Source organism: Lutra lutra, chromosome 2 (genome assembly GCF_902655055.1).
Source record: "Lutra lutra chromosome 2, mLutLut1.2, whole genome shotgun sequence".
In the NCBI taxonomy this organism is placed as follows: Eukaryota; Metazoa; Chordata; class Mammalia; order Carnivora; family Mustelidae; genus Lutra; species Lutra lutra.
The window spans coordinates 40,773,661-40,789,241 of NC_062279.1; the positions used below are offsets into that span (position 1 = coordinate 40,773,661).

At 42.8% G+C, this 15,581-nt stretch overlaps 1 protein-coding gene across 7 annotated transcripts in view; it reads right to left on the reverse strand.

Annotated features, from left to right (window-relative positions):
• The window catches only part of SH2D4A (SH2 domain containing 4A), a 57,041-nt gene that overhangs the window by 6,224 nt on the left and 35,236 nt on the right, over positions 1-15,581 (reverse strand). For 5 of the 7 annotated variants that reach the window (XM_047717265.1, XM_047717263.1, XM_047717269.1 and 2 more), the window contains 3 exons: positions 14,909-15,020; positions 13,033-13,240; positions 10,351-10,481 (listed from right to left, as the gene is read on the reverse strand). In XM_047717265.1, the coding sequence (XP_047573221.1) occupies positions 10,351-10,481; positions 13,033-13,240; positions 14,909-15,020 (451 nt within the window). The remainder of the gene's footprint in view (positions 1-10,350; positions 10,482-13,032; positions 13,241-14,908; positions 15,021-15,581) is intronic. The other 2 variants (XM_047717266.1, XM_047717268.1) reach the window with 1 other exon arrangement.

The window sequence follows — 15,581 nt, forward strand, 5'->3', positions numbered from 1 at the left end:
TAGCATACAGAGTCCTTCATGTCTGCCTGACACTCCTCAAATGGCGCCTTAATCCTCAAAGCAGCCTGACAAACAGGCACTGTTCCTTCTCTCAAATCTCAGATGAGCAAAACCTGCATCAGAGAGAGTTCCTAATGTGCTGCAGGTCATGTGGTTAGGCCAGGGGACGCACTGGTCTTGCACCCGGGCAGTCTGACTGCAGAGTCCAGGCTCTCACCCAACTAGAATATTCCCCTGAGCTAGCAGTTCACATCGCTCAACGTGCCTTCATGGGTTCTTTCACTTAATTCCCAAACAACTCAAAACAAACAGAACTGGTATTATTACCATCACCATACAAATGGGAAAATGGAAGAACAGGTATATGCCCAGGGTTATAGGATTATTTAGTGATGGTTTCGGGTCTCTTGTCTCTCACTCAAGTATTTTGCTTTTTAACCCCCACCCGAGCTCATGAAATTTTCCTGAAATTGGCTGAAAATAAACTATGAATATTTATTTCACAAAGAGGTGTTCATTTCTAAGCTGGGCAACATAGAGTCGGGGGGCCCTGGGGGAGAAAGAGAATCCTCAAGCATACTCCCAGTTGAATGTAGAGCCTGATGTAGGGCTCGATTTTAGGACCCCAAGATCATGACATGAGCTGAGATCATGACCTGAGATGAAATCAAGAGTTGGCTGCTCGACCAGCTGAGCCACCCAGGTGCCCCTGACCCAAGCAACGTAAAGAAGATGCATTTGTCGTGAAGACTTACGTACAGTCACTTGGATATAGAATTGAGGCATTAGTGACCTCTGCCACCTTCCCTAAGCTCAGGATTCCTGTTGCCAGGGACTGAAAAGCCCCAGAACATGGCAGGCTTCAGCATTCCCCTTGACCCACGTCGGGTCTGCTGAGAGCTGCCTCGGGGGTACCCTTCCAGAACTCTGCCAAGAAGCTCTCATTCCTTCTTTTATCACCTGTCCTGATTCTCTGCTTCTTGGGCTGCCCAGAATACCCTGCAGGGAGGAGATGGCACGAAGATAACTTTTATGAAGGAACTCATCTCTGCTGTTAAGGTGACCTCAAAGTCCCACACTGCAAAGTGCCTAGATTAGGGGTGAATAAAAGAAAAAACTGAGTTTTAGAAGAACTTCTTCCCAAGGAGCAACCGTGCCAAATGCAAACTGCACACGTTATCCGCAGGAGGTCTTCATCTTGGACGAGAGCTCTGTATTTTCCCACTGTAGTGCCCTTCTACTTTATGCTTTCTTTAACCCGGTCAGTATTTAAAGGAAGTACTTTTGAAGGGGCTCTGGGACCGGCTCTAGATCCTCTATCTAGAGGGAGATACACTGTGATACCAAGCTCTCACCCTTCAGGTCTCGGGCCCCTTGGGATAAGGAAGACTAGGGCTCTCAAAATACTATTCTGAATGTTTCCATAGTAATTCAAGAATCTTTTTTCATTGCCATAATGGCTAATACTGATTAATTAGGGCTTCCTTTGTGTCACATTCAGTGCTAAGTACTTCACATATAGTAACTCCTGAGTCTTTCAAATGACTCTGTGAGACAGGTAATGTCGGTGTCTGCATTATGCCGATGAGAGACAGAAGTTCCAAACTCATGTGACCTGCCTAAGGCCACACAGCTTGTTGGTGGAGGCTGGGAGTTGGCCCCAGAGACGTGCTCTTAACCACTACACTCTACTGCCTCCTTTGCCAACATAAAGGAGTGTCCAAATTTTACACTCAGACCATGCAAGGACAAAGAAAACTCTGGTGATGAAAGCACAGATTAAAAGTTCTTCTCTAAATATCAAAATCCCTCTTTCCATAAAAAATCTGAAGTCGAACCCCCAAAGCAGGTCACTCTCTTTTGTCCCTCACCCACCCAGGCTCCCCTTCCCTTGCCTGCAAGGTCCTTTTAGGTCTCTCCAAGAACACAGCATAAACTACAAGACTCGAGCCCAGGGCACCAGTAATGGCAATCATGGGGCTCTCAGGCACATGTGGGCCATGACACTCAGTGATTGGCAGCATTAGGGGGAAGACTCAAGTGCATCCACTGAAAAACTCAAGTAAGCAACGCCTTTGGGGTTAATGACTATTCCCAACATTAGTGCAAATACATACATTTTTGCAGCCAGTTTGCTGCACTGGGTAGTTTATTGGAAAAGTCAGAGTCCTCCCAAAACCCCCCCACAATAATGCACAGTATGTGCTGCAGAAAAGCTAGCTCTTTTCAAGATTGAACAGATGGATACAGCTTTACCCTCTTCATGTTTCCTCTTCAGTTACTCTGGCCATCTGAACTAATACTAGGCAGTCAGATGGGAGAACTCCAGAGAATAATTCAAAGTGCTTTGATGCTTAGCATCAATGAAGGCTTCATGCCAAAATGTAGGTGAAGTCCCAGGGCTTGGGGCTAATGCTGGGCTGGTCCCTCTTCAGGGTGGGACAGTGACTGCCAGGGGAGGCACTTGTGGTGGTCCTTCCCTGCCACACGCAGATATGACAGATTCTTGCTGTTGGCCACAGCCTACCCCACTCCAAGTATATGAATCATATATGTCAATGAGACAGGATGTGCTTAGTAAAGACGGAAGCTTGAAAGTCTCTCTGGGAGAGGGGAGCGGAAGTCTGATGGCCCCACAATGAAGAAATCACCACTTCTCAGCAAAATAGTTGAAGGGCACATTGTCACTTATGAGTGCTGATTCCCAGGTTCATTAAGGTTTTAGCCTGAAAGAAATCTTGGGCGGGCTCCGTGAGACTATCTGTGGGATCCCTCCCATTGTGGGCACGCAGACCCAGGGACTGTGGGGCAGGGGCTGTGTGTGGGCTGGCACACGCCTGAGGAGTGGGACGAAGGACTCTACCTGGATGCTTGGCTCTGGGGACCTGGAGTCCCAGGGAGCAGATGCAGTCAGAGAAACGGATGGGACTTGCTCTCCAAGCAGAAGGGAACTTTGGAGGCATGTGTCAAAAATGGAAGCAATCAAAATAGCTGCAGTGTGAATTGTACTGAAATCCCACAGATGTGAAAGGGATTTGCTTTTTAAGTAGCTTAAAATATTGGGACTAAAGCACTGAGAGGCAGGTTCAATTATAAACCATGACAGCAAAAGACATCCATCCACAAGAAACCGATCAGGATGGAAACATCTCACCAGCAGGCTAATTATATCCATATTTGAATAAGGACGTGTGTGTTGCATTTCAGAGGCATAATGATCAGCTCTTGATGCGTAAGCAAATATATGAATTCTCTAACAGAAGCAGTCAGAAAATTCCTAAATCAGAAATTTGTTTATACACTTATTGTTAGCCTTCCCCCACCTTCCTACTCCCAGTCCCTGCTGAATTCTGAGCTCCTGAACACTGTCGCATATTAACAGGAGACGGGATATGCCAATGGAGAGAATGAAGAGAGGAGTCTGGGGGTTTCTGAACAGACTTTCAAACTTCAGTTTTATTTATTTGTTGACCCTCTCCTTGAAGAGGAGTTAGTCAGTGAGTATAGCTAATTATATATCTACACACTTTGGATACTCAGAATCAGGAACCAGAATAAATAAAATGACTTTGCAGGATGTTACATTTACCCAGGAGGCTCTCCAACACTAATCTCCAACTTTATAAACATTCTAGACCATAGTGTGTGTCTTAAAGACTGCTATAATGTGGTGACCAGATGCAAGAAGAAAATGAATAAAAGCAAGGACTGTATTTCAGGGTCAAGACAGCCCAACAGGATGAGAGGAGGGTGACAAAGAGGAAACAAAACCAAACAGAGCTGATTACAGTATTCAGATTTTAAATCTAGAAAATAAAATATTATTTTAGCAAATCTAGGAGTCATTCCCATCTTGCCACACCTTTCCTCCCAACCCCACGCTCAACCTCATCTGGCAATATTCTGCTCAACTTTTCCAAGCAACCTTACTCCCTGTTTTGCCAGTTTTCCTTCTGTCCTTCCAAATTCCTGTTGCCTTCTGGGGTGACCTCCTGGGTTCTGGGATTTTTAAGGACAGACCCTAAATAAATACTTATCAAATAGCATAGGACAGTTTTGTAGTAATTAAGATCTATTTTACTGAAATCCTGCTTATCCCTCATATATGATGCTGTTACAGCAATATTCTGTGGCAAGATTAGGATTATAATGAAGAGAAAGGCAGAGAGAACAGGAATGGCACATTCACTTTTAAGCTCTTCAGTTCTGGTTAGCCATGATAACAGAAACACTACGTGTCAAGCACTGTTCTAAGTATGTTACATATATTAGATGATACACTTTAAAAAAAAAACTACTCTCCAGTGTAGATATTATTAAGCCCATTTTATAATTTTTTTTTTAAAGATTTTATTTATTTGACAGAGAGAGATCACAAGTAGACAGAGAGGCAGGTGGAGAGAGAGAGAGAGAGAGGGAAGCAGGCTCCCCGCTGAGCAGAGAGCCCGATGCGGACCCTGAGATCATGACCTGAGCCAAAGGCAGCGGCTTAACCCACTGAGCCACCCAGGCGCCCTATTAAGCCCATTTTAAAGAGGAGAAGAACATAGCTCAAACCTAGGTGATCCGGTCTTGGAGTCTTGTGCCAAGCCTGCACTATACAGTTGACCCTCAAACAACACAGGTTTGAACTGCATATGTCCACTTATATGTGGGTTTTTTTCGATAAATGTGGTACTATAAATGTATTTTCTCTCTCTTATGACTTTCTTAATAATGCTTTCTTTTCTCTATTAAAAGATTACAGTACATGATAGATATAACAGACAAGATATGCGTTAATCAACTGTTTATATGATCAGTAAGTCTTTGGTCAACAGTAGTCAGTTCATAGCTAAGTTTCTGGGAAGTCCAGATTTATCTGTGGATTTTCAACTGTACAAGGGGCTGGCACCCCAATCCCTGCATTGTTCAAGGGCCAACTGCACTATCTTTCCATGCTAAGAGCTAAGAAAACTCTGTGCTTCTTGGACTTCGCATTTTTTAAAACTCAGCTTGAGATATAATTTATATACAATAAAATTCACCAATTTTAAGTATGCAAATGATTGATTTTGACAAATGTATATAGTTAGGTAACCATTACCACAAAATATATAGATTCCATTTCTTTTTTTTTTTTTTAAGATTTTTTTTTTTTAAAGATTTTATTTATTTATTTGACAGAGAGAGATCACAGTAGGTAGAGAGGCAGGCAGAGAGAGAGGAGGAAGCAGGCTCCCCGCTGAGCAGGGAGCCCGACGCGGGGCTCGATCCCAGAACCCCGGGATCATGACCCGAGCCGAAGGCAGAGGCTTAACCCACTGAGCCACCCAGGCGCCCCTTCTTTTTTTTTTTTTTAAAGATTTTATTTATTTATTTGTTAGAGAGAGAGAGGGAGAGAGAGAGAGAGAGCATGAGCACAGGCAGACAGAGTGCTAGGCAGAGGCAGAGGGAGAAGCAGGCTCCCCACTGAGCAAGGAGCCCGATGTGGGACCCGATCCCAGGACGCTGGTCTCATGACCTGAGCCGAAGGCAGCCGCTTAACCAACTGAGCCACCCAGGCGCCCCTATAGATTCCATTTCTATTACTCTAAACTCTTGCAGCCTTGGGGCATTGTATGGGGATGGGGCAAAACTTATGCTGAATGAAGTTTCCTTGACACTTTTACTTCACCACTGACTGTGAGATTTAGTGAACTCATTCATGTATTGGAGAAACAAATCTCTTGTGGTATTACTGTTGACTGATTTAAATTTCCAACTTACATAAAAAGCATGGGTGTTCCCACTTGTATTAGTGCTCAGATATGCTGTGACTTAGAAGTTAAGTAGATCTGGCTCTGAAAATTGCCACTGATGGTAGAAGCCTGAAAAGAACTTAACATCTTAGTTCCTAGGTTCTTACTCTATAAAGTGGGAATAAAATTTACTTCCTTTAAAGTGCTCAGTGTAGGGACGCCTGGGTGGCTCAGTTGGTTAAGCCGCTGCCTTCGGCTCAGGTCATGATCCCAGCGTCCTGGGATCGAGTCCCACATCGGGCTCCTTGTTCTGTGGGGAGCCTGCTTCTCCCTCTGCCTCTGCCTGCCACTCTGTCTGCCTGTGCTCGCTCTCTCTCTCTGACAAATAAATAAATAAAATCTTTAAAAAAAAAATAAAGTGCTCAGTGTAATGCTTGGAACATATTAGACCCTCAAAAAATTATAGCTCCAACAGAATATAATCTGTATCTTATAACATACTGCATCACAGGTAAAACGAACGAGCCAAAGAAAAATCTAGATGATATAATGTTGGGAGAAAACTCAAGCTGCAGAAAAATACCTATAACATGATACCATGTAAATATTAAACACAATATTGCATGTTTTACAGAAGCATATATATGTGTATAAATATATGTTTTATATATATCTTAATATAGTTTATAAAAATGCACGCACATATACATATATAATGAAAGTATAAAAATATGGATGAAAAGGATAACTTCAAAGAGTGATTTACCTATGGGAGAGAAGTAAATAAATAGAGTCAGTAAGGGAGTAAAAGAGAGGGCCTTAATTCTCTCAGGCTTTATTTCTTAATAAGAGAAACAGTATGAGGTAAATATGGCTTCTAACATTCACTGTATACTAGAAAGTAGATACAACATTTATTACATCATTGGTGTTACTTAAAGTTTTCTTTATTTGTTTGAAATATTTCTTAATAAAAAAAAAGTAATTTTTGAATGAGGGAAGGGAGAAAAATCCTCCGTAATATGGGTGGGCCTCATCCAATCAGTTGAAGGCATCAAAAGAGCAAAGACCTTCCCTGAGGAAGAAGGGATTCTGCCAGTGGACTTTGGACTTAAGCTGCCAGTCTTCCCTGAGTCTCCAGCCTGTTAGTCTACCCAGCAGATTTGGGGGGCCCATCAAGCCTCCAATCAGGTGAGCCAGCTCCTTAAGACGTTCGCCATAGAGGGATCTTCAGGAAGAACAACTGCAAAGGCCCTAAGAAAGGGGTGAGTGTGGTGTGTCAGGGACGGACGGGAAACATGTGGTGGAAAGTCATGATCAAGGCAGGGTTCTGTGAGGAACATGGTTTGAGATGGAGCTGGAGTGATATTCAGATCAAGCGTGAAAGTTGAGACCCCATGGCCTCTGTGGGAAAAGCTAGAAGAGCAGGAGCAGAAGTGGGGAGACTACATATCTACATGTGCTTGAGATCATCAAAAGATGCTCACAAAGTAGAGTTCAGTACTGCATTTCCGGATCTCTCTTGCACTTGGGATTTTCCAAATTCTTACATCTAGGAGATCAGAGGCAATACCCTACTTTACTGCCCATGGCCAGATATCTGCCTCATCATGACGCTGAGTGGGAAAGGAAACCTGAGACAAAGATGTGGGTCCTCTGCTCCTCTTTGTCATAGCACTGAGTATTAGTGCTTCCTGGGGTCTTGTCCTTGGTCTTCTCTTACCTTTCTTCTCAATTCACTCCTGGAAAATGTCATCTCCCCTCCCCTGCTTTTCATTGTGTGCTGAGGACTCCGATCCATTATCGTTAGCACTGATCTGTCAATCCAATTACCAAATGGATATTTTCACATGACTGCCCCAAAGACATTTCAAGCTCATCATATCCCAAATAAATTCATTTTCACCCCTCTTTTTTAATTCTGGTAATCTCCGGATCCTCCTGTATTCCTTCTCCCAACTGAGAGCATGAGTTTCCAAGCAGCTCCACAAGCCAGAGATCCACTGGTCTTCATTTCCCTGCCCTCTCCTACCCACTTCCATCCTGTCTAAAGCTAACAAAAAGGAAAGGGTGGAAGTGTGAACTTCTATGGGGAAAAATTAGCTGACCAAAACAGTAATATAAGAAAGGAAACTCATGGAGTGTATGATAACAAAAGGAAGATGGTAAACCAGTACAGGAGAGCTACCATCCCATTATTTCAAACAGGGCTCATGATCAATAAACAATTGTATTTTAAAAGTATAAGATAGGATCCACCTTCTCTTTATCATAGAAATATGAATTTTTTTCTTCTTAAAACAGAAGAAAATAGCTTACATTGAGGACATGACTGTGTATTATTTCATTATATTTTATCATATTATTTATTTTGCTTATGACTATGATAAATATCTATATAAGTGAAATTAAATGCATAACAATAGCAACTAATAAGTTATTTATACAAAACTCAAAACCTTTTTTTTTAACCAAAGCTCCAACTGGATTTTTATTTTTATTTTATTTTATTTTATTTTTTAAAAAAGATTTTATTTATTTATTTGTCAGAGAGAGAGAGGGAGAGAGAGCGAGCACAGGCAGACAGAATGGCAGGCAGAGGCAGAGGGAGAAGCAGGCTCCCTGATGAGCAAGGAGCCCAATGTGGGACTCGATCCCAGGACGCTGGGATCATGACCTGAGCCGAAGGCAGCTGCTTAACCAACTGAGCCACCCAGGCGTCCTGTCCAACTGGATTTTTAGTCCCACTTTATCTTCCTAGCTTTTAGCAACTGTTTCAAGTGGAATTGCCTGTTAAAGTACTACGATTTTTAAACATTAACCAACACTTTCAATTTCTTATTTCCTGTTATTAAAATGAACTACCACCCTTGTAATCAGGAATGACACCATCTGCCCAATGACACAGAAACTATAAAGTACTGATTTTGTCAGTGCTTATCTTAAAAAGAAAAAAAAAAGGCAACATGAACATTCATCTTTTGATACTGATGTCACTATTTCTTCCAGTATCTTCTGAACAGAATGGAAAGGAAGTAGGCTTATGACCCAGTCCTAAGAGGGAGAGGAGCTCCTCAGGGAATGGACAATTACTAAAGCCTGAACCACCAAAGAATATGTATTTTCCAAGGAAAGCTAGATGGTTCCATAATGGTCTGACTGTGAAAGCAGCCCTTTAGCAGAGGCCTACAAAAAATAATTTATTTATTTATATTTTTTATTTTTTAAATTTTTAAAAAAGATTTTATTTATTTGATAGCGATCACAAGTAGGCAGAGAGGCAGGCAGAGAGAGAGGGAGAAGCAGACTCCCTGCTGAGCAGAGAGCCCGATGTGGGGCTCGATCCCAGGACCCTGGGATCATGAGCCAAGCCAAAGGCAGAGGCTTTAACCCACTGAGCCACCCAGGCACCCCTAATTTTTTTCTTTTTAGAAGTTCACCATGTTATTTGTTTGGGACCCTATTTTTGTGGATATATTTGTGTGTGACAGGTTACTAATTAAAAGAGAGAAGCCTTCGGGGCACCTGGGTGGCTCAGTTGGTTAAGCATCTGCCTTCAGCTCCGGTCATGATCCCAGGGCCCTGGGATTCAGACTGGCCTCCAGCCTTGCACTGAGCCTTGCACTGGGCTCCCTGCTCAGCAGGGAGTCTGCTCCTCCTTCTGCCCCTCCCCCCTGCTCGTGTTGTGCACGCTCTCTCTCTCTTAAATGAAATCTTTAAAAAATTTTTAAAAATAAAAAAGACTTCAACATGATTCAAACCGAGGTTTTGTCCTTTAGGACAAGCGTGCTCTGTGAGAGAACCTTATTTTTTTAAGCACTTCTGTTGTACATAGAGCCAATTAATCCAGGTCCACCACTGACCCTAAAGAAGCCAACTGAGGCAAGAAACCATTTCTTTTCCTGAAGTCCAAGAAACTGAGAGGACAGTGAAATATGGGCTGGCTAGACAGAAGGCTTGAATTAATTAAGTTTCTAGGGTCAAGAAATGATTTATTAGGTAATATCTGCTTTGGTCTAACAAACCCACCCGGCAGCTTCAACTACTTAATGGAAACACAGATCAAAGTAACAGAATTTTCAGGTTAAAGATCATAAAGTTCAACTCCTTCATTAAATAGGTGAGGAAAATGAGGCTCAGATAACTTGACTTGTTACAGAGAAAGATGTTTTGCTCAGTCACTCAGCTGTTAATGGAGAGCTGACCATCTGACTGCTACACCAGTGCCCTGCCCACCACACCCAAGGGCATACTGGACTCTCCCCACTGTGCAGGGTGGATGAAAGGCATTGCCATTTGAAGGAAATCACAATCAAGTGCCCTGGGGTAGGCAAGCAGGAGCCATCGCTTTCCGCACCCACCCAGCGGTGTTTTATTTGTGGTGACAAAGGAACGCGCACAGCACCTGCAGAGACCCCAACTGCTGACTGTTTTCTAAATCTGTCATGAGCTTGCAACTCACCGAGAAACCTTTGAAAAACTGCTGTGTGAAAATAATTTCAAAGACTCTTCTTGGACAGCACAAATAAAAGGAAGCCTTTATTCTTTCTGCCCTCCTGGTGGATTAACAGATGAACACAGCCTCATCTGTCATCCGATGAGGCTTCGTCGAGGGCAGCTGTGTACTCACCGTGGAACCAGGGAGCTATGGTGTCTGAGGTTGTCTGGTAGCCTGCTCGCAGTGGTAGCTGCTCCTCTTTAAACCACCGAATGATGTCCTGCTGGGCAGAGTTGGACGCTGTCCTCGTCACTCCCTGGTTTCTGAGATTTAGAGAATAGTTCTTCAAGTTAGATTTAACTAACTTGAAAACAATGCCTTCGAAAATCATATATATCCTGTATATATAAATCATGTATAAAGGCAGAGAGAATTATATATATTTGGAGATCTAATTACATGGGCTGAGCTAATGGGAAGTTGGACCCCTAATTACTGCCATTATATACCTAACTCCTCAAAGGTTAGTCAAAAAAATAGGAAGGAACATAAATCTGTCACTTGTCCTTCCAGTCCTATAGGGCTAGTCATGGATATGAGCTACTGCTGTGTTAATACAAAGATTTTAATTCATTTTTAATATGAACAAAAGCTCCATTAACTTCCAATTAAAATTTGAGAAAATAAGCATTAAAAAGTGAAATACACCCCCAACACTATTTTACTTGGGTGCATGTTTTTGCAAACAAAACAAATGCAATAAAAAAAAAAAAATCTCTTTCCTAACATTTTCAGTATTAAATTTTCTCTTCTTTTTGTTTCCAACATCCCTGACTTGCTTTCTTCTCTCCCATACCTTGAAGAGGTTTGGTTCTGCTAAAGACAGTCTCAGAAATATGAAGTCAAAGAAAGAAGAGTGTTTGAAGATTGAAAAGAAAAAGATACAAGCAGTAGAATCATTTTGAAATACATTCAGTCACAGAACTAAAGTTCTGGGATATAAGTTGATTTCCACTACAAAAAGTAACACTGCAATGTAATAAACATATTTCCAAGTCTCATACAATAACCCACTAATTTTGAGCAGAACTCAGTGTAAAGACAAGGATGAGTTTGGATGAACTGCCAGGACGCCTGTCATGTAAATTAACTTATGACCCTGTGTTCTATGGTAACATGTCCCCACGAGTTACATGTGACATGTATGCCAGATGTACACGTAAGTATGTACATATTCATGTGCATGCATACATAGAATTTTGGAGAAGATTGACTATAATATTTGACTTTCTTGGGAATCAGATCCTACACACACACACGAGATTCTATGACGAGTGCTCTTACTAGCTTTCAAATTAGGTTCTTTTTCTTTGGAAAGTCTTTGGAGGTTAAGCAAAACCTCTAAGGACAGCCAATCTCTGTCTTTTCTTGGGCTGGCTCCTAGCTGACCTTGGTCATACATTGTTGTCCCAGCCCAAAAACCATCCAGTCTGGTTGCCTCACAAGAAGCATTTCATGCAAGTGTGTTAAGTTGGAAAAACTTAGCTCAACTGAGCACAGCTCGAAACAAGAATTGCCCTTATCAAGGGCACCTCCATGTCAATCACACACACTGTGCACTAAAAATAGTGTGGGACAGGGCATGTTACACGTCACAGTCACCCCCTTGGAAGAGCCTGGAGAACAGGGGCAGGTACACAAACAGCCCTGCTGGGGATCTGGGCAATGCACAGACCAGCTCAGGCACTGAAGAGGACCCTGGGCAGGAGCTCACACCTTTGTGACGTGTTCACAAAACTGCGAGGATACCTGTTTCTGATTACTTTTCTTAGGTTTTTGTCTGTAAGAAAAAAAATCATTCCCCAAACTATCACTTTATAGAGCATGATCTTTTAGTTCTGGCCCCCACATCCCAAAATGGAACCTTTCAGTTGAGTAAGTAGAAATAGTTATTGTAAAGGAAAAGGTCCACCTTCTGTTTCCTCTGAGGTCATAATCCCCATTAGGAAAGGCCTTGAAGATCAGTACTGACTCCAAGCAAAGAAAGATTGGTTTGCTTTCTATTTCTCTGTACTTGTAACAGAGAAGTACTGGTTTTCATTTCAGAAGGCAAGGCTTCTGTTTCGTTTAATGACTATTTGATTCTTCTGGTATATTTTACATAATGTCTTTCTAAATATTAGAATATGAAAAAATCCCAATATCCAGGAGAAAATAATTTTATGAACAATTAACTAACATAAGGGAAAGGGGGTTTCTGCTACAATACCATCATATTTCTCTTCAGGGAGTTTACAAAACAAACTGTTCTACCTAAGTTCCTATAGCTGACAAGGCAAAGGCACCATCATGACCAAAAAAGTATTCATTCAAAGAAGGAACAGTTCCAGACTCAACGTATGAACTGGCTCTGTGTCCCAGAATGAGGATTACTGTTAAATCTTCAATCCTGAGCAATGAAAACTCAACTCTCTGATGCTGTCAAAGTCAGCAAGCCCTTAGGTTCCTCCTTTCCGACTAACAGCGATACTGAGCGCTGATGAGACCCCGTCTCTGCTCCTCCCCTCGCCGGCCTGCTTACCGCCACGAGGTGGGGTCCGGGTGGGGTGCGCTGGTGGCGCAGGAAGGCACTGAACTCGATGCACACCCTCTCTAAGTTACTGGGAATCTTATTATAACAAACTGTGGATATTTTATAGTTAAGAAGAGGATGAATCCAGACCAGGTGTCTCGGGAAGACAGGCTTAGAGGTGAGGCGGAACTGAATTACACAAGCAGCCAGCCGCTCTTCCCCTCCCAACCGCCCTCACTCTATTTGTCTTTAATCAGCCAGTTTCAACAGTTATGCTTAAAGCCATCTGTGTGGCTTCTTACCCAAGAGGCTTTGGAGGGTATCCCGCCGGGTTTAGGAAGTGAGGCTTGGGTGGAAGGGGGGGTCTTTTTGGTTTCTGTAGAACTCCTGAGGGGCTTTGTGGTCCCTCACCACTTCCTTTTTCGGCCGCAAGTGATAACCTCTTATAGTCTTCCCGCGCTTGTTTAGCCAAAGAGCGTCTCTTCTCATCAGCGGCTTTGGATTTTCGCACTAGAAAAACAAGGGGGTTTGAGAAAGGCCCTGGTCAGCCCACAGAGATGGTGAGAGGAGTCAGCTGATGATGAGCGCCGTCTCTCAGGAGACTCTGTCATCTGATAATAACGAACAATCGGTATCAGCGCCTAGGACTCACAGAGCTCAGGCCTGCACATTCACAGCTGCCCAGCGCTCCCCGCAGAGTTCCTGCCTTTCTAAGTGGGTTTTAGGACATCCTAAGAGGGAGGAGGAGGAGAAAGAGGAAGGAAGGAGACAGAAATGGAGAACCATGTGTTCGAGAATTTCCTGCATTTGGCAAGACTAAGTGATGAGTCGCAGCCTGAGTTTGAATTCCACCTGGCCGGGAGCCTCTGAATAGGAAGAGGTGTTATCATCCCTCCCGTGCTCAGCTCAGGACATCACTAGCAAAGATCAGGCTCTCAGGAGCTCCTCAGTGCAGCGGCTGGGGACGGGGCGAGAGGTCGGTGAGGCTGGCCGCAGGTCACACTCAGAGCCTCTGGAGAGCTGAACCAAGTTGTGAATGGGCCTGCTAGACCAAAAACACAAAATGATTCTCTCCACAATCAGAGAATGTGCTGGTACACATAAAAAGTACCTCAAGGCCACCTTTTAATGTTGCTTTGTAAAATAGAGTGTTTTTTTTGTTTTGTTTTGTTTTTGTTTTAGCAACACAGCAGTAAAGGGCTCTAATGCAGGATGCTAAGACTAATTTTCCTTGAGTGTGTTTGCACTTCAGGTGTTCTCCGTCAAGCCCCATTATATCTGACTTCAAAGAGAAGCCAAAAATGTTCCATTACCCTAGATCATCACCGCACGGAAGTGACTGGGTCTTGCAAATATTTTCGCTTCACAAAACTGTCATGTTAATAGTGTTCATTGTCATGGAACTGAAGACCAGATTCTCTGCACCCTGCAAACACTGTCACTCCCATTCTCCTGCTTCTCCCTCAAGTGGCCTCAAGGGATAACCTGGCTTGTAAACCTCTTTCTGAGTCAGCTGGAAACCCTCATCCTGTCTCAAACCTGCATTTTCCCCTAGCCTTGCTGAGCACGCTTGGCTCTGGCTTAGCCTGCACTGACCTCTTCCTGAGAAGGTTTATCTCTGGCGCTGCTAACTCAAGAAGGAGTCAGGGTCAGGTCATAGGTATGGGAGGGTGCTGATATATCCAATCGGTTATTCCTGGGTTCTTCTATCAAAAAGTTAAGGTGAGTTCACTGTTGAAAATTTAGAAAAGTACAGAATAACAAGAAGAAGAATTCAAATAAAGCTCAAATCCCAACCCTCCAAATAAAAAAAAAAATGTTAACGTGTTAATAACCTTCCAGTTTTTTTACTTCATATACTAAGGCATTTTAAAATAGGACTATTTTTCATACTATTTTATAATTTTTCTTCTTCCAGTGAAAAAAGATATAAACACATCTCGATGTCATTAAACCCTCTTCCAAAACGTGTTTTTTCAGAGCTATATACCATTCCATCAAACAGCTATATCACAACTGTGATGGTACAAAGATGAGTGGTGAACCTTTCTATTCTTCTGCTATTCAAGAAGTGACTCCTAAGCTTCTCAACAACCATTTTAAGTGCTTTTTTGATTGACTAAGAGTAGGAACTGGCCTGGAGAGTCTAAGGTGTTACGGAGGCCTTTGGGTACTCACGAGATGCCTGCCACTCTGAATCTTCTTTCCAGCTTTTATAAATCTGCTTGGCTTTCTCCTCATCTATTTGTTTTAGTTCTTCATCTTTTGTTTTCTTCACAGGCTCTTTCTTCTGTTAAAAAAAAAAATACCCACACACAAAACCAGAAACAAACACTAGTGAGTAACTCAGGCAGTTTTCTGCCAAGAGGAAGAAGAGGAGTGGGGAGGGGAGGAGTCAGGGGCACGGAAGAGCAGGTTTCTTTGTAACTCCCTCTGGCCCCCAGGCTAGGGAATTTGTTGTTATGGGAAAAGCTTGGAGTGGGTGAGACCTGAAGCTAACTCTATCATGGCTTAGCTGTGCAACCACGTGGCCCGTTACCAAACCTCTCTTAGGCTGTCTTTGCTTAAGTAGAATTAGAAAACTACAAATATTTCATCGGGTTAGAGTCAGGGTTAACCCATATTTAAAAAGTGTCTCCCATAGTCTGTAACACATAGTAAAACTCAATAAATATCCATTTTCCTCAAACATCACTTAACTGTTTTAAATTGAAATCCCTCAAATAGTGTGTAAACATGGCTTCAAGGCACCAGTGTAAACACTGCAGTATCCGACAGGCTCCGTAAAAATAACAGCACATTTCTAGAGCAATCTCAGCCGTACCTCCATGTGCCCTCAAACCAGTGTATA